General features: G+C 42.8%; 1 protein-coding gene across 3 annotated transcripts in view; it reads right to left on the reverse strand.

The window, feature by feature from the left end:
• Positions 1-18566, reverse strand: part of SLC2A3 (solute carrier family 2 member 3) — a 103431-nt gene extending 84865 nt beyond the window's left edge. Inside the window, exons 1-2 of one of the 3 annotated variants that reach the window (XM_059403616.1) lie at positions 18551-18566; positions 16229-16306 (exon numbers count right to left, since the gene is read on the reverse strand). In XM_059403616.1, coding sequence (XP_059259599.1) covers positions 16229-16249 — 21 coding nt within the window. In that variant the 5' untranslated portion in view covers positions 16250-16306; positions 18551-18566. The other 2 variants (XM_059403615.1, XM_059403614.1) reach the window with 2 other exon arrangements.
• Between the last annotated feature and the right edge of the window lie 346 nt (positions 18567-18912).

Raw genomic sequence — 18912 nt, forward strand, 5'->3', positions numbered from 1 at the left:
AGGCAGTTGTTTAACTAACTGAGCTACCCAGGTGCCCTAATGAATACATTTTTTTTTTAAAGATTTTATTTATTTATTTGACAGAAAGAGACCACAAGTAGGCAGAGAGAGAGGAAGGGAAGCAGGCTCCCTGCTGAACAGAGAGCCCGATGCAGGGCTCAATTCCAGGTCCCTAAGATCATGACCTGAGCTGAAGGCAGAGACTTTAATCCACTGAGCCGTCCAGGCACCCCCCCTAATGAATACTTTTCATACTATTAATACACCCATGAAATGTTTGAGACATACTGATACCAAAAACTAGTTTATCTGGCAACCTGAACCAGGTAGCTAAAGTTCCATCTCATAGGTTGTCAGGAGGATTATATCAGATAAAGTGGCAAAGTACCTAATACATACTAGTAAACAAAAGTTCTTCTGGCCTCTCCTTAGGCTGAGGAATATGATACTAATAATTTTCAATTATTCATGTGTAGATTGTCCTAGTCACCCAGCATACTTCTGGTGCATTTCTGACCCCCCCCAATCCATCTGTCCCATCTACAGAAATGAAACATGAAAAATACTTAGTATTAAGTGAAGCACAATTATAAAAGGAAATCTGAGGGGCGCCTGGGTGGCTCAGTTGTTTAAGCACCTGCTTTTTGCTCAGGTCCTGGGATCATGCCTAACATTGAGCAGGGAGCCTGCTTCTCCCTCTCCCTCTGCCTCTCCTCTCTGCTTGTGTGTGTCTCTGTCTCTCTCTCAAATAAATACAATCTTTAAAAATAAATAAATGAAAGGAAATCTGCTATGAGATGGTGGTCATAAATATTGCCGTGTAAGCATACAACAGTTTCCATTAGCACAATCACTTTTACACTACGCAGTTCAGCTGTTAGAAAGAACTTACAGTATAAGTGTAAAGTGTTACAAACGCCATACTTTGGCTGAGTTCTGCTTTGAGGTTTAGCTCTGCAGCATCAGTGCTAACATTGAATTATGGGAGGACTGAGTAAAAAATACAAAAGTTCTTTGGAAATAGCAAAGCTCTGAGCTCTTGGCACTGAGTCCCACCAAGCACTGGAAGTGAGGATTCCTTGAACCAGAGGTCAGGAGATAGCCCATCCCATAGGCGGTCATACCTCAGAGGCATTTCTCTTCATATGTAGCTTAGGAAATCAGACTGTTATTTGCACGGCAAAATGACTACATCGCTTCCTGGGGTAACTCCTTAACTCCCACTCCCCACAATGGACACCCCATCTTTACCTCCTCCTCGGTTATGTCAATTGCAGTTTCATGCCAGTTGCAGTTCCTATTTTCTGATGACAGGGCTTCTGGGTTTTGTTTTGCTTGAAGAGCCATTGTCAACATCCCTCCCCAGAACATTACATTTGTTGCATATCATTATCACTCAACATGCATAGTTAACATCAGGGTTTACTCTTGGTGTTGTACCTTCCATGTGTCCGGACAGACGTATAATGACTTGTATCTCCCATTACAGTATCATACAGGGTAGTTTCACTGCCTAAAACATCCTCTATGTTCCACTTACTCATCCCTTCTTTCTCCTCCAACCCACATGTAATGAAATAATTTTCCAGATCTTCAACTTTCATGAAATAGCTTTTCTTAAGAATGCGCCTGGTTTGCTCTTTTTTCTTTCCCACTTTTCACTGCTTTATCCTCCTTTGCAAAAGAAACACATATCTCTAACCCATCTTAAATATTTACTGTGGGCGAGGCACCTGGGTGGCTCAGTGGGTTAAAGCCTCTGCTCAGGTCATGATCTCAGGGTCCTGGGATTGAGCCCTGCATCGGGCTCTCTGCTCAGCAGGGAGCCTGCTTCCTCCTCTCTCTCTGCCTGCCTCTGCCTACTTGTGATCTCTGTCTGTCAAATAAATAAATAAAATCTTTAAAAATATATATTAAAAAAAAATTTTAAAATTTTTACTGTGGTATGATAGGCAAAATCTGAGAGTGCATAGCTCCTGAGGGACAGAGCTATGGCACTCATTATGGCATTGATGGGAAATATTAAAGCAGGCAATGCCTTAGTTCAACCAGTGTTACTCAAAGTGTGATCATCAGTGAATGAGACAACATCAGCATCCCCTGGGAGCTCAGGAGACAAGCAAATTTTCAGCTCCACCCTGGGCCTGCAGAGTCAGAATGCCTGCAGGGTGGGACCAAGAAATCTGTATTAACAAGACTTACAAGTGCCTCTTACATGTGCTGCTAAGATTTTATTTATTTATAAATACGATTTTTTTTTTAAAGATTTTATTTATTTATCAGAGAGAGAGGGGGGGAGAGAGCAAGCACAGGCAGACAGAGTGGCAGGCAGAGGCAGAGGGAGAAGCAGGCTCCCCGCTGAGCAAGGAGCCCCAGAATGCTGGGATCATGACCTGAGCTGAAGGCAGCTGCCCAACCAACGGAGCCACCCAGGTGTCCCTATAAATACAATTTTTAAAAAAATATATTTTATGTATTTATTTGAGAGAGAGAGAGAGAGCGCGCGCATGAGCAGGGTGGAGAAGAGCAGGGAGAGGGAGAAGCAGACCCAGGACATTGGGATCATGACCCAGGCCGAAGGCAGACACTCAACTGAGCCACCCAGGTGCCCCAGTGTGCTAAAGTTTTAGAAGCATCAACTGGTAAAGAAGCCCTCTACAAAGTTCCATAGCTTTTGTCTGTCTTAGAATTAAGAAGGAAGATGGTTGACACAGGGATATAAATTAACATTTTTAAAAAGATTTTATTTATTTATTTGACAGAGAGATCACAAGGAGGCAGAGAGGCAGGCAGGGAGAGAGGAGGAAGCAGGCTCCCCACCAAGCAGAGAGTCAGATGTGGAGCTCGATACCAAAACCCTGAGATCATGACCTGAGCTGAAGGCAGAGGCTTAACCCACTAGGCCACCCAGGCACCCCTATACATTAACATTTTTACTTGAAATAAAAAAACCTTAGACTTTTTTTGACAGAAAGTGTAAATGGGCTTACTTGTTTGCCATTTGGTTTTTATTTCTACAAACTCAATGAACTATGTCTCTATCTAAAGGTTTCCAGACACAAAAATGTACAAGGCCTATGGGTATGTCTGTGCGGTTGAGGGGGGGAAGTGGAAGCTGAAACCTGGTTGTGCAGCTTCCCAGGGAGGGCAGGAGCTGAAACAGTCGCAGTCCACCGGACAGGCCCTGCTCTTCTGCCAAAAGGAGGGACATCTTTTTCTTTGCACAAGGGCACCATCTCTGGAAAACCTGTTCATTCTGCTTTTTCCCTGGGGGACATCTTTTCCAAATGTGCGCAGAGGCACTGGGAAGTCTAGCAGTGGCCCTCAAAGCATATACCTCACATACCAGAGTGCAGAAAATTAATCCCTGTGAGCTATTTAGACATTAAAAATTTTATTTTAGATGCTAACTTAAAAATGTGTGAGGAGGTATATAGTTTTTCAAAATTGTGAGTAAATAAAAAAGAAGAAGAAATGAAGAAGATCACTGCTTCTGTCCTTCTTTCAGTATTGCTCTGGTGCTCACTTCCCACTGTAATACCGCAGGTCTGCAAGTCTCTTCCTTTCTCTGCGGTTCCTTCTTTTGGCCTTTACTTCTTCTTAAGTATACTTGGGGCTCCTGGGTGACTCAGTGGGTTAAGCCTCTGCCTTCAGCTTGGGTCATGGTCTCAGGATCCTGGGATGGAGCCCCACAATGGGCTTTCTGCTCCACAGGGAGCCTGCCCTCCCCCCACCCTGGCCTGCCTCTCTGCCTACTTGTGATCTTTCTCTGTCAAATAATCAATTAAAAAAAAAAATCTTAAAAAAAAGTATACTTGGAGCACAATGTAACATTAGTTTCAGGTGTACAGCATGTGATTCCACAGTCTGTGTGGCATGCTACATTCATAGTAGCTCTGGTTACCATCTGTCACCATACAATATTATTAGAACACCATCAGCTATATTCCCTATGCTGTATATTCCCTATCCCCAAACTTATTCATTCCATGCCTGGAAGCCTGTATCTCCCACTCTCCCTCACCTATTCTGCCCATCCTCATATTTTCTTCCATTCTAGCAAAAAAAAAAAAAAAAAGAAGAAGCGTGTTCTCTACATTTCTGAGTCCGTTTCTGTTTTGTTTTGGTTTTGGTTTGTGTGTGTGTTCATTTGTGCGGTAGATTCCATATACAAGTGAAATCATTCAGTATTTGCCCTTCCCTGTCTGACTTATTTCACCTACTATAATACCCTCCAGTTCCCTCCACATTGTCACAAATGGCAAGATTTTATCCTTTTTTATTGCAAATATTTCATAATATAGACACATCTTCATTTGCAAATATCTTTTCCCATTTGGTAGGTTGCTTTCTTGTTTTGTGGATGATTTTCTTCTCTGTGCCTATCTCTTTATTTTGATATAGTCCCAATCGTTTATTTTTGCTTTTGTTTCCCTGGCCTAGGAAAATGTGGCTAAGGCTGATGTGAGAGAGATTACTGCCTATGCTGTCCTCCAGGAGTGTTACGGCTTCAAGTCTCACATGCAGGACTTCGATCCATCGCGTTGTTGTTTGTGTGAGGCGTAAGAAAGGGTGGCATTTACTTCTGCAGCACATGCACCATACCCTTATGTTGAGACAGCTTCCTTTCATCTTCTTCTTAATCTGTTGCCTAAATGTTCTCAGGTTTATTCTCTTCTCTTGAGAGCTTCGCCCCTTCATCGTTAGGAACCGTGACATCTTTAGCCTTACTAAATACACCAGGCCCCACGTCACTTGTCACTTGTCGCTTGCCTCACCTCCGCTAGACCTGCGATCCATTTTCGTTTCCGGGGCTCACGGACTAGGGAGGGCGTCTCGAGGATCTACACTGCCACCTGGCGACCTACTGTGAAAGAGCGCTGGCGACCCCAGGGCGCTAGTAACAGCATAGCAACCAGGCTGACGTCGGAGGCGCAGAAGCACCAGTCGTGGGCGCAACAGACAGCGAGAACCCCCTCTCCTTTCGTCACAACATTTTCTCTGCCTGGAAGGATCTTTCCAAAAATTTCTCTCAAAACTCTCTCACCTTCCCAACTCCAGAGTAAATGCCACTTTTCCATGATCTCTTTTCTGAGCTTCCGAATTAGGAGTATCTCACTCCCGTTCGAGTTCCACCGACTGATTTGGGATCTCCCTAGTAATTTTTACGGAGCTCCACTTTGCCTCTTCCAAACTATTTCTCAAAACCTCAGATCCTTTGAGGTACATGCCATCAGGGTACTGTAATCATCTGCTGACAATCCTGGGTTACTTCCCCTCTTTCCCTGGAAATTTGAAGACCTGATTCATTCCTTCGCTTACACCACTCCTACCATCATCATTCCTAGTGACTTTGTCATCCATGGAAATAGTGTGCTGGCCTCTCAACTCCTTGTCCACTCATTTCCAGTCATCTTGTTTTCCAGCCCACCTCAGTCGCTTAGTCCCATGGTGACCCCCCTGTCCAGGTCATTAATAATAAATACATTCCTTCCAAAACCTGTTTCTCACATCTCACACTGACCCTCACCTCCTCTGCAACAGTTTCTTAATAGACATGAGATCTCTAAGCCAGCAGCCCTATCAAGTTTTCATTGCCCATCACTCTTCTTCTGGTTCTACTTCCCACATCACCCGCCTTAAATTGTTGCAGTCATCACTCTCTACACATTCTTCTGCACAAACTTGGAACTCCCTGGCATTTCCTCCCTTCCTGTTGTATTCCTCACTAAAATCCCAACCCTTGGTTAATTTCAACCCTACTTAACTCTGCTTGCTTGCTCTAACTAAGCAAACTTAGGTGAGGAAAGAAATCCACAACCCTGCTAACTGGTCCCACACTAAATTTAGATGATAATCTCAAGTGCTCTCAGCATTGCTCTGCAAAGCTTTATTTTCCAAAATCAATTAACTCTCTATTCTTCAAAAAAACAATTTCATACCTTTTCCTTGCTCTTGAAATTTCTAAGATCTCTTCTTCCTTTTTCACTCTCAATTGATAATCTCATTTCTAATTTCATTAGAAACCTAGATAAGAGAATTTCCTCATTATGTTACTTCACTACCAAATCTCCTGGTTTGACGATGTCAGTATCCACACACTCAGCTTCCCTCCTGTTAAAATGGGTGATGTAGCTCTTGCTCCCATCTGGTAAGGCCAGCCTCTCCACTAGAAAACTGGATCTCTTTCCTTCTTGTCTTACTCAAGAATTCTTTTTAAAGATTTTTTTATTTATTCATTTGAGAGAGAGAGAGAGAGAGCGAGCATATAAGCGAGAGCACAAACAGGGGGAAAGGTCAGAGGGAGACCCTTTCTGAAAGGGTCAGAGAAGCATACTCCCCACTAAGCAGGGAGCCCGATAACGCAGGGCTTGATTCCAGGACCCTGACCATGACTTGAGCTGAAGGCAAATGTTTAACCCACCGAGCCATACAGGTGCCCCATAACAAGGCTTTCCCTTATAGGTAAAGACAAAATTCAGAAAAGTGGAGACTTCAGGCATGGTGAGAAGCTAGAGGGGAATCGTAACACTATCTATAAGACTAATTCTTAAGCAGGGAGATGGGTGTAAGATGTTCATTTCAAAAATTCTTGCCTTTTTAATAAAGATGATGCTGAAAATGAAGAAGAAAGCCCCTGATCCTCCCAAAGTGAAAAACAAAGGATTTAAAGGCCAAAAAAGCAGTGCTAAAAGGTGTCCACGCATTACGGCTCCATAGGCAGCCCAAACATCCTCAGAAGAGCACCCCCAGGAGAGACAAGCTTGAACATTATGTCTTCATCAATTTCCCCTGACCAGTGACTCAGCCATGAAGAAGGAAGACCACAACATTCTTCCAGTCACTGTGGATGTCAAAGTCTACAAGCACCAGACCAAACGGGTATGAGGAAGCTCTGTGACATTGACATAGTCAAAGTCAACATTAGGCCTGATGGAGAGAAGGTCCATGTTCAACTGACTCCTGACTAGGATGCTTTGGATGTTACCAAAGAAACTGGGATCATCTAAACTGAGTCCAGCTGGCTAATTCTAAATATATATATTTTTTGCCATAAAAAATTCTTTTTTTTAAAAAGATTTTATTTAGGTATTTGATAAAGAGATAGAGAGAGAGGGAGCACAAGCAGAGGGATTGAGAGAGGGAGAAGCAGGCCTCCCTGAGCAAGAAGCCCAATGCAGGGCTTGATCCCAGGACCTTGGGATCATGACCTGAGCTGACAGCAGACATTTAATAACTGAGCCACCCAGATACCCCATCCATAAAAAATTCTTATAACACATATATTCCTTTATAGAAAGGAAATAATTATTCTCTCTCTTTAGGAAGGAAATAAGTCCCTCTCAAGAGGAGCACCCCATATCTGGGCTCCCTTTAAAGTAAAATTCTTCCCATTCCTTAAACCACTCTTTATTAAACCTGCTCCAGTAGGCTTTTGTCCCTCTGCTGTATCTGAACTACTCTGTCAAGGTCATCAACAAACTCCATCTTACCAAATCCAACGGCCAATTCTCTATCTTTCCCACCCAACCACTCAAAAATCTCTGACAAAACTAATCACTCAAATAAATTTCCTCCCTTGGCTTTTGATACATCAGTCTGTCTTGGTTTCCAGTTCCTGCCTTTTCTCACCATTCCTTTTTTTTTTTTTTTTTTAAACATATTATTTATTTATTTGACAGAGAGACTGCAAGTAGACAGAGAGGCAGGCAGAGAGAGAAGGGGAAGCAGGATCCCCACTGAGCAGAGAGCCCAATGTGGGGCTCGATCCCAGGACCCTGAGATCATGACCTGAGCTGAAGGCAGAGGCTCTAACCCACTGAGCCATCCAGGCACCCTTAGACCCATGGCTTTAAACACAATTTATATTGAATCTCAGTCTCCAGTTTGGACCCGGTCTCTTAAGCTACAAAACTGGATGTCTCTACAAGGAGGGCTACATGGAAATCTCAAACCCAGGAGTGCTCCAGGCTCCTGTCCGTTCCTCCCCTAACTTGTGCTTCCTCCAATTTTCCTACCTCAACTGCTTAAGCTTTAAAAAAAAAAAAAGGAACTACTATTAAGTTCTGTACTACATTCACACCCTCTGCCCGATTCATTAGCAGGTCCTGCCTGCTGAACTGACCTCTTTTCCTACCCCTACTTTTCTTACCTATTATTACCACTTTTACCCAACCCAACATGATCTCTACCAATATGCTAATCACTGACCTACCTGCTTCTATACTTGCCCCCATAGTTTATTCTCCAACCGACAGGTTTAGTGACCTCTTAAAAACATAAATCTACTCTTATTTCTCCCCCGTTCAAAACCCTTCCAATGGCATGATATCAAATTAAAAAAAAAATTAAACATCTCATCATGGTCTGCCAGGCCCTAGGTGATTCAGCCCTGCCTCCCCAATCTCATTTCTTATTCTTCTTGATGTGCTACCCTCCTCCCTTGCTGTTCTTGTAATGGTCTTTGGGCCAAATGTAGCCTATCACCTGTTTTTTTTGTTGTTGTTGTTTTTTGTAGTTTGTTTGTTTTATTGCCTTTTTAAATTTTATTTTTTTATTTGATAGAGAGAGACACAGCAAGAGAGGGAACACAAGCAGGGAGAGTGGGAGAGGGAGAAGCAGGCTTCCCGCTGAGCAGGGAGCCCCATGCAGGGTTGACACCAGGACCCTGGGATCATGGCCTGAGCTGAAGGCAGACACCTAACGACTGAGCCACCCAGGAGTCCCCTGTTTTATTGCCTTTTTGAGGTAATTATAGATTCACATCTAGTTGTAAGAAATAATACACAGGTCTCTGTGTATTAAATATACTAAATATATTCTTTATTCAGTTTCCCCTGTAGGCAATATCCTGCATAACACTGTTCAATATCACCAGGGAACTGATGTTAATTTAGCTCTCTCCTGATGCCAATCAGTAGCAACCATTAGTCTCTCCTCCATCTCTATATTTTTATCATTTAAAAAATGTTATATAAATGGGACCTATTTTAGTTTGGACTGCTCTAACAGAGTACCATAGACGGGGTGCCTTAAACAGTTTATTTCTCAGTTCTGAAGGCTGAAAGTCCGAGATTAGGGTGCCAGCATGGCAGGGCTCTGGTGAAGGTCTTCTTCGTGGTTTCCAGACAGCAGCCTTCTCCTCATATCCTCACATGGCAGAGAGAGAACACACAAAATATCTCTCTGGCCTCTCCTTATAAAGGTATTAATCCCAGTCTTGAGGGCTCCACTCTAATAACCCAAGAGCCTCACATATGCCCCACATCCAAGTACCATCACACTGGGGATTAGATTTCTAAAATATAATGAATTTGGGGGGGGATACAAACATTCAGTCCATAATAAGATCATATAATAAGTCATCTTTTGAAATTGTCTCCTTTCACTCAGTAAAATTCCCTTGAGACACATCCAAGCAATAATTTGTCTTTTTTTTTTTTTTTAAGTAATCTCTTATGTGCCCAACATTGGGCTCAAACTCACAACCCCGAGGTCGAGAGTTATATGCTCTATCAACTGAGCCAGCCAGGTCCCCCTTTTGCTCATTCTTTAAAAAAAGTGTTGAGGTTTTTTAAATAATAGTTTTATTGAGATAAAAGTCACAAACTATACAATTCACCATCAAAGTGTATAATTCAGTGGTTTCTAGGATATTTGCAGAATTGTGCAACCACCACCACAATCAATTTTGGAACATCTTCATCACCCAAAAAGAAACTCCATACCTATTTGCAGTCACTCTCCAATTTCCCCCAAATTCCAAGCCCTAGGCAACCACTAATCTGCTTTCTGCCTTCATAGATTTGCCTATTCTGGACATTTCGTATAAATGGAATTATATAATATGTGGACTTTGGTCACTGGCTTCATGAACTCAGTACAATGTTTTCAAGATTCATCCATACTGTAGCACGTTATCAGCACTCTGTCTCCTTTTACTGTTACATAATATTCCATTTTATGGTTATAACACATTTTATTTATCTGGCCATCAGTTGATGGACATATGGGTTGTTTCCATTATCATGCATAATGCTACTATAAGCACTCAAGCGTAAGTTTTTGTTTAAACATATGTTTTCATTTCTCTTGAGTATAAATCTAGGAGTGGCATTGTTGGGCCAATATGGTAATTCTATGTTTAAATTTTTTTTAAGATTATTTATTTACTTATTTGACAGATTGAGAGAAAGAGATCACAAGTAGGCAGAGAGGCAGGCAGAGAGAAAGATGGAAGCAGGCTCCCCACTGAGCTGGGAGCCCGATGCAGGCCTTGATCCCAGGACCCCGGGATCATGACCTGAGCCTAAAGCAGAGGCTTTAACCCACTGAGCCACCCAGGTGCCCCTATGTTTAATGTTTTCAGGAACTGTTAGCCTATTTTCCGAAGCAGTTTTCCCATTTTATATTCCTACCAGCAATGTATAAAGGGGTTCAACTTCTTCATAGCCTTGCCAACACTTTTCAGTGTCTGTATTTTCAATTATAGACAACTGGTGAGCGTCAAATACCATCTCGCTATGGTTGTGATTTGCATCTCCTGAAGGGCTAATGATATTGAGCAACTTTTCATGTGCTTATTAGTCATTTGTTTATCTTCTGAGAAATGTCCACACAGATCATTGATCACTTTTTAATTGGTTTATTTGTCTTTTTATTATGGAATTATAATTAGTCTTTATATAATCTAGATATAAGTCCCTTTACCATACACATGATTTGCAAATATTATCTCCCATTCTGTGGGTTGTCTTTTCACTCTCTTGATGGTGTCTTTGAAGCACAAGTGTTTAACCCTGATTATGTCTGATATATCTATTTTTTCCTTTGTTATTCATGATTTTGGTATCTCATCCAAGAAACCATTGCATAATGCAAGATCACAAAGGTTTACATATATGTTTCCTTCTAAAAATGTTATGGTTTGGGCGCCTGGGTGGCTCAGTCCATTGAGCAGCCAACTCTTGATTTTGGCTCAGGTCCAGGTGTCACTCTTGATCTGAGGGTCCTGGGATCTGCCTTCAGCTGGGAATTTGCTTGAGGAAATCTCTCTCTCCCTCTTCATCTCCTCCTCCCCCCACCTCTATCTCTCTCTCTCAAATAAATAAATCTTTAAAAAAAAATTTATGGTTTGGGGTGCTTGGGTGGCTCAGTGGGTTAAAGCCTCTGCCTTCGGCTCAGGTCATGATCCCAGGGTCCTGGGATCTAGCCCTGTGTCGGGCTCTCTGCTCAGCAGGGAGCCTGCTTCCTCCCCTCTCTCTCTCTCTCTGCCTGCCTCTCTGCCTACTTGGATCTCTGTCTGTCAAATAAATAAATAAAATCTTTAAAAAAAAAATTTATGGTTTTAGGTCTGTGATCCATTTTGAGTTAATTTTTGTTTGTGAGGTAAGGGTCTAACGTCACTCCTTTGCTTGTGGGCTATCCAGTTGTCCTTGCACAATTTGTTGAAAAGACTATTTTTTCCCTCACTGAATGGTCCTGGCACCTTTTTGAAAGTTGAACACAGGCATCTGAGAGTCTATTTCAGGACTATAAATTCTATTTTATTGATCTGTATGTCTAACCTTATGATAATACCACACTGTTTTGACTACAGTTACTGCTGAGTTTTGAGAGGGCTTTTTGTCAATATGTGGTTTGTAAATATTTCCTCTGTAGCCTGTCTCTTCACCATCTTCACTGGGTCTTTACAGTGCAAAAGCTTTTAATTTTGGTGAGGCCCAATTTATCTTTTTTTTTTTCCTTTATGGTTTATACTTTTGATGTCAAGCCTCTTCCTGTGTTTATAAATAAAGTTTCATTATAACACCCCATGCCCATTTGTTTACATGTTTGTAGCTGCTTCAACATATGACAGCAGAGTTGAAAATTGTTAACAGAGACACAGAACCTACAAAGCCTAAAACACTATCTGGGTCTTTATAGAAAACTTTGTGGACTCTCTGCTCTAATCTGCTAAGCCTTTCTACTCTAGCACCTCTAAATCTATTTTTCCCTCTGTCTGAAGCGCTTTCTTCAGATCTTCTCATGGTTGGTTCCTTATTGTCACAAATGTTCTTGCTCAAATTCATGCTGGATAGGCCTTCTCTGACTACATTATTTATGTAACCCTACTTTCCTATCCCAACATTTATGCCTTTACCTTGCTTTATTTTTCTTCATTTGAATGTATCACTTCCTTTCGGAGAATATAAGCTATATGAGGGTAGTCCTTTGCACCAAGAGTACCTACTACAGGTACTATTTGAAATATTTGGGGACGCCTGGGTGGTTAAGTGTCTGCCTTTGGCTCAGGTCATGATCCCTGGGTCCTGGAATCAAGTCCCGCATTGGGCTTCCTGATCAGCTAGGAGTCTGCTTCTCCCTTTGCCTGCTCTGCCTACAGCTCACCCTGCTTGTGCTCTCTCTGACAAATAAATAAAATCTTAATATATGGGGCGCATGGGTGGCTCAGTGGGTTAAGCCACTGCCTTTGGCTCAGGTCATGATCTCAGGGTCCTGGGATCAAGTCCCGCATCGGGCTCTCTGATCGGCAGGGAGCCTGCTTCCCTCTATCTCTCTCTCTCTGCCTGCCTCTCCATCTACTTGTGATCTCTCTCTGTCAAATAAATAAATAAAATCTTTAAAAAAAATCTTAATATATATTTGAATGAAAAATGAATCATAGAGAACTATCTCATTTTTTAGAAAAATAATCCTACTGTTAAATCCATAAATTATTTTATTAGGGGAGCAATGCTTGAATAAAAGAACTATATATCTGATTCCCATTATAATTTGTGTAAGTGATGTTTATGTGTCATTGTACCTCTGTGAGATTCCCTAACAGAGCAAGCTAAGGAGTTACAGAGGACTAGAGGACAAGGATGTTTGGATGTCTTTAGATTTCTTTTTCTTTTTCTTTCCTTTTTATTTTATTTTATTTTTTAAGATTTTATTTATTTATTTGACAGATAGAGATCACAAGTAGGCAGAGAGGCAAGCAGAGAGAGGGAGAAGCAGGCTCCCTGCTGAGCAGAGAGCCCGATGCAGGGCTTGACCCCAGGACCCTGAGATCATGACTTGAGCCAAAGGCAGAGAGGTCCAACCCACTGAGCCACCCAGGTGTCCCTCTTTTTTTTTTTTTTTTAAGATTTTATTTGTTTATTTGTCAGAGAGTGATAGCATAAATAGGGGGAGCAGCAGACAGAGGGAGAAGCAGGCTCCCCACTGAGCAGAGAATTCCGATGCTGTTCGATTCCCAAGACCCTGGGATCATGACCTGAGCCTAAGACAGATGCTCAACCGACTGAGCCACCCAGGTGCCCTTAGATTTAGTTTTCTAACTCTATATTCCTTCCTGATCTCCTCTTGAACCTAATAGGTGAATAATAATGTAGGTTGTCTTTTTTACCCGTGATTGCTTTCTCCCAATTGTTTTTGAATTCTGAACCTCTTCATCTGTCTACTAAAAGAACAATGTTAAACAAAAGAAAAGAAAGAGGGCTTCACTATAAAGACATTGACCACAGGCCAGCTCTAGCATGCTGTAGTTGTGTGACCTTGAAAATTTATCTCAAGATCTTAAACCTTGAATTCAGATAATAACATCTGCCTCACAAATCAATGCATGTAAATAATTGGAAGTTTCCAATTATTTAATATTTTCTATATGCCTAGCTTCTGGCACAAAGCTCCTAAAATGCTTGTGATTTCCTAAGTGACAAAAACACTAGGAGCAACTCTTGTTCTAATATTTGTCTTGTTCTAATATTTGTCTAACAACCATCTCCAATGTTTATTTATCCTTAATTACCATCACGATTCAGAAGACACATCCCTGACACAGAGATCCTAAGACCCTTATAAATTCCTAAGTGATGAGGGCACTAGGAGCATCTTTCGTTCTAATGAGGTGACTCATTACATTAATGAGAGGACTCCTGGATGGGTGCTGGTCACCGGGAAGACCAACCCATGGTTAGAACGTTGGAATTTTCAGCTCTACCCCCTTATTCTCCAGCACAGGGGCTAGAAAGGGAGTTAATAATTGATCCCACCGATCTGAGGAAACTCCATAAAATCCCAGTCGTAGGGTTTCAGAGAGCTTTCAGGCTGGTGAACATGTGCACACTGGGAGGGTGCCTCATCCCAAGTCCAGGAGGATAGAAGTTCCTGCACTTGGGAAGCTCCCCAGACTTCCCATATGTGTCTTTTCATCTGACTTCATCTGTACCCTTTATCATATAATAAACTGGTAAATACAGGTAAGTGTTCCTGAGTTCTGGGAGCCACTCCAGCAAACCCAAAGAGGGAGTTGCTGGAACCTCTGATCTACAGCCAGCTGATCAGGAGTGCAGGTAGAACCAGGGCTTACAACTGGTGTCTGAGGTGTGTGAGTGCTGGAGGGAGGGTCAGTCTAGTAGGACTGGGCCCCTAACCTGTGGAATCTGATACTATTTCTAGGTAGATGGTGTCCGAATTGAATTAAATTGCAAGACAATTAAATTGCTTGGTGTGAGGAAAAACCTCCAAAATTTGGTGACCAGAACTGAAGTGTTTTGTGTGAGTCGTAAACGAGACCCAAAGGAAAGAGTCACTGTAGGAAACATCACTGGATTTTTCCCTACATAGCCAAATAGGTTGCAAAATGCTTAGAATATACAATCCAATTTAATTGTTACAATAACTGGCAAAGAGAGATGTCATGCAAAGAGCTAATTATAGTGTGGCTAATAGATATGAAATAGAACAAACTTTCACAGTCATTTGCATCTGGCTATGTCAAAATGACCTTGTCAAAAGTAGAATAACTTTTTAATGTTGGTAACAACAGCAACAACCATCTCCAATGTTTATTTATCCTTAATTACCACCACGATTCAGAAGACTTTGTCCTTTAGTTTCTGTATTATCGAGATGTATCATAGATATGGACTTCTTTTAAAATAAAACAACAACGATATATGATATCTTAATATTGATAAGGCACAATTAGAAGCCCACAAATAACAGAGGTAGACAATTCTGTGATTTTTGAAATGGAAAACAAAGTAAAGGGTCTAGTCTAATTACTAAATATATATGCAGCAGCAGGGACTAGATAGAGGTCTGGGATGGCAAGGGCACAGTGGCTTTGCTCTCAATTGGCAGAGAAGTGAATACATTTTTAAAAAATAATCACTTGAATATCTGAATTTCATATCTTGCTCTTAGAGTGCTTCCTCTAACGTCTTTCCAAAAGAGTCTTAACCACTGTCATATAAATGTATCATCTTTTAAAATGTGTTGACTTTTTTTTTTTTTAAGATTTTATTTATTTATTTGACAGACAGAGATCACAAGTAGGCAGAGAGGCAGGCAGAGAGAGAGGAAGGGAAGCAGGCTCCCTGCTGAGCAGAGAGCCCGATGCGGGGCTCGATCTCAGGACCCTGAGATCATGATCTGAGCCGAAGGCAGAGGCCTTAACCCTCTGAGCCACCCAGGCGCCCCTAAAACGTGTTGACTTTTAAATTTTTCCAAAATGTACATCTTTAGGAAGACATGCTAAGGAAAAGCAATTGCTCTCCCAGCTTTTCTTTCCTTAGTAGGACTATTAAAAAGTTCAGGAAAAAATCAGGGAGTCTGAGATGCCAGCCATTCAAGATACCAATGAAACCCCAGAAACAACCTTATTTAAAGTCTTTCTAGATGTGATCAGACATGGTAAACCACTGACTTGGAGGAATATGTGATTTTAGCCACCCCATGATATCTACCCCACCCCACCTCATTCCAAAGTTTTAACACCTTTCCGGAGATTCTTATCACAAGGCTTCACAAGTAATAGAGACTCAGTTACACTCTAGAGCCTGCTCTATAATAAGAGTTCTTACTATCATGCATTCATATATTCCTCTGTATTACTCTTCACACCTACACAGCCATGCTTCTTTTCCAGAATGTTCCCCCAAAACCAGTTATGTCGTAATTTTACCAAGACTTGTTTGCAATTACAATGCTGAACATTCTTATTACTCTTGATATTACAGCACAAACACCACAAGGGGCAAATACTATTTAATTTAAAAAGAGAGAATGTAGAAATGTACCAAGTCTGTTGACTGTAATAGTCTCTCCCACCACCACTTATGAATGTCATACATGATTAAGCCAACAAAAGGTTAGGAAGATGAAAGATATTACAATTAACACAGCCACAACAAAACAGTTTGATACTAATCTGACATAAATTCTTAATACTCACATCCTGTTTGTTGCTCTCCATGTCTCTGTTGTTTTAAGAATTCACTCTCCCTCCAACTCCTTTTCAAGGTACTGCTTCCTGTAAATTGTAATTGGCTAGTTACTTATTCGTTCTATCTACTTGAACTCCTTGAGAGCTTACATATGACTTAGCCCACCATTGGGGACACCAAGAAATACTTGTGGAAGGATGTGAAACCTTCACAGAAATCTAATGATGTCTTAGATTAACTCAATTCTATGGGGTCTTCATCAAAGCTCCTTCCACTTGTTCAGTAGCCAGTGGGAAGAATTTTATCAAGTTAAGGGGTCTGGGGCGAGAAGAGGGACAGAGCTGGATATGGTGAAAATGGAACCTCTGTATTTTGAGTCCTTGCTCTGTCATCAACTAGTGGTTTCCCCATTAGCGAAATAAGCAGGGGGTTAGAAAATCTTGCTGTTACAAAATTCTGGGACTTAATGTGGCTTATTTTGCCACATAAAATTTAAAATCTTGGAAATAAGCTACCTGTGGCCTAAAGTGAGCTGAAAGTGGAGTCAGAAATCATGATTCTGCTTAATCAGTTATCAAGTCCTGAGTCTGTTCCCTCTTCTCCTGAAGTGGATGCATGGTTGTGGGGATTGGCTGGGATGTTGTATGTTCAAGGAACGACTATTACTTTCTGAGTTTCTCAGGAGGAGGCAGAGAATTCGGACAGACCATTCCTCTGACTATTCCACAGCCTCCTTGATACTTCTTTCCATTTCTCTCTTCAAACTTCTCACCCCAGTCTCCTCTCTCTCCTTTCCTGTCTACTGCTTCTTGTCTTCTATGTCATCTTCATTTGGGAGGGAGGGGTGGGGGATGGGGGGAGGGGACAAAACCAGAAACAACAACAACAACAAAAACAGCCCATAACTCTTTAAACTCGAGTAAATATACTTTTCTTAAAAAGGGAAATGCTATTTGGCTATTTATGGAGTTAATTCAGATAAATTCTTGAAAACAAACGGAAATCCTAAATTTAATCTATGTATTAAACTGGGATAAAATTAACAACAACAATAAAATTGTTGGGCCTTGTTGAAGGGCCTTATTCCCCTTCTCTTAGGCTTCACTTAATGAATGGATGATCCATAATTTTCTTTTTTTTTTTTTTTAAGATTTATTTATTTATTTGACAGACAGAGATCACAAGTAGGCAGAGAGGCAGACAGAGAAGAGGAGGAAGCAGGCTCCCTGCTGAGCAGAGAACCCGATGTGGGGCTCGATCCCAGGACCCTGGGATCATGACCTGAGACGAAAGCAGAGGCTTTAACCCACTGAGCCACCCAGGCGCCCCACATAATTTTCTAAGAAAATTCCAGTTTTCATCTTGCAAAAACCTACAAAACCAATCTCATCTGAGTAGCAGTTAAACTCCTGGTAGACATCTTTCAAGTTCCATGGCCTGGACCATTCTTCGACCCTTCCTCACTTCCTTCAGGTCTCGGGGTCAAAAGACACCTCCTCAGAAAGGACTTCTCAGACTCACCTCATCCCCTTTCCCTTCACCACCCCCCTCACCCCCCCACCCCGGCTTTAATATACCATCCCTTCTCCCTCACCCAGGTTAATACACCAGTCCCCTTCCCATCTTTTATTGTGTATTATCTCCATAAGATTTATCGCCGTCTGGCATTTTGTGTATCTATGTGATTTTCTTGTCTGTCTCTTCGCTAGAATATAAGCTCCCAAAGGGCAGGGCCATTGTCTACCTGGTACACAGTGCAACCCCCAGCATTTCAAGCAGGGGCTGAGACACAACAGGTGCTCAGGAAATAACCAATATTCTCTCCAAGACTCAGAGGCTACGTGCTGGCTTCTCCAGAGCCGCGGGACCCATCCTTCCTCGGCGCAACCCAATTCTGGGTCACCACCCACCTTTACCCGAACCCCGCTCGCGGGCTGGTCCTCCCACCTGCCGGCCACTGGGACAGCGCAGCGCGCCCACCACCCGGGCCCTGCAACTCCAGTTGGGCCTTGCGGCTCCGCTCAACCGCGCATCTCCGGGGGCCCCCCAGGCTTTTCCGCTGGTCCCAGGCCGATGCGCCCGGGACTGGCAGTGACGGCGCCACTGCGCTTCCGCCGGACTCGCTGAGCAGCCGTTAGGCCCCCCGCGCTGCTGCCAAATGTCAAGGATTCTTTTCTGACAGATCCGTTGATGCGGTAGTAAAACGTGACCCGTTTATCCGGCTCCCTGCGGAAGGAGGACGCGCCCTCCCACCCGCGGGCTGCGCCGGGGGTCCCGCTCGCGAGTCCCCGCCACCGCGGCCTCCGCGACCCTCCTTCTCACCTACGCACCAAACGGACCAGCACCGGCGGCCGGCGCACGACCCATCCGGCGTCTTCGGACCGAGGCGGCTGGGAACCCTTTACGGGGAAACTGTGCTGGGCCCCACCATCCTTAAAGTCGCCGTTAGGAGGGTGTTAACATTTCTGCTTTAAGAGATACCCGTCCCCCTCACCGCCCCCTCGCCCGCGCGAAGGTGCCCCCAGATAGCCCCGCGGGGCGGGCCGGAGTGGGTGCCGAGGAGGCGGAGGGGGCGAGGGGGGAGGGGGGCAACAATTCCTGGTAGTTCTTCTGGCCTCGGTGGCTATTTTCTGATGAAAAGCCCAACTGTCTTTCTTTCCACCTCCCAGAAAGGATTCTTTCCAGTTTCCAA

Source organism: Mustela nigripes, chromosome 6, assembly GCF_022355385.1.
Source record: "Mustela nigripes isolate SB6536 chromosome 6, MUSNIG.SB6536, whole genome shotgun sequence".
Taxonomy (NCBI): Eukaryota; Metazoa; Chordata; class Mammalia; order Carnivora; family Mustelidae; genus Mustela; species Mustela nigripes.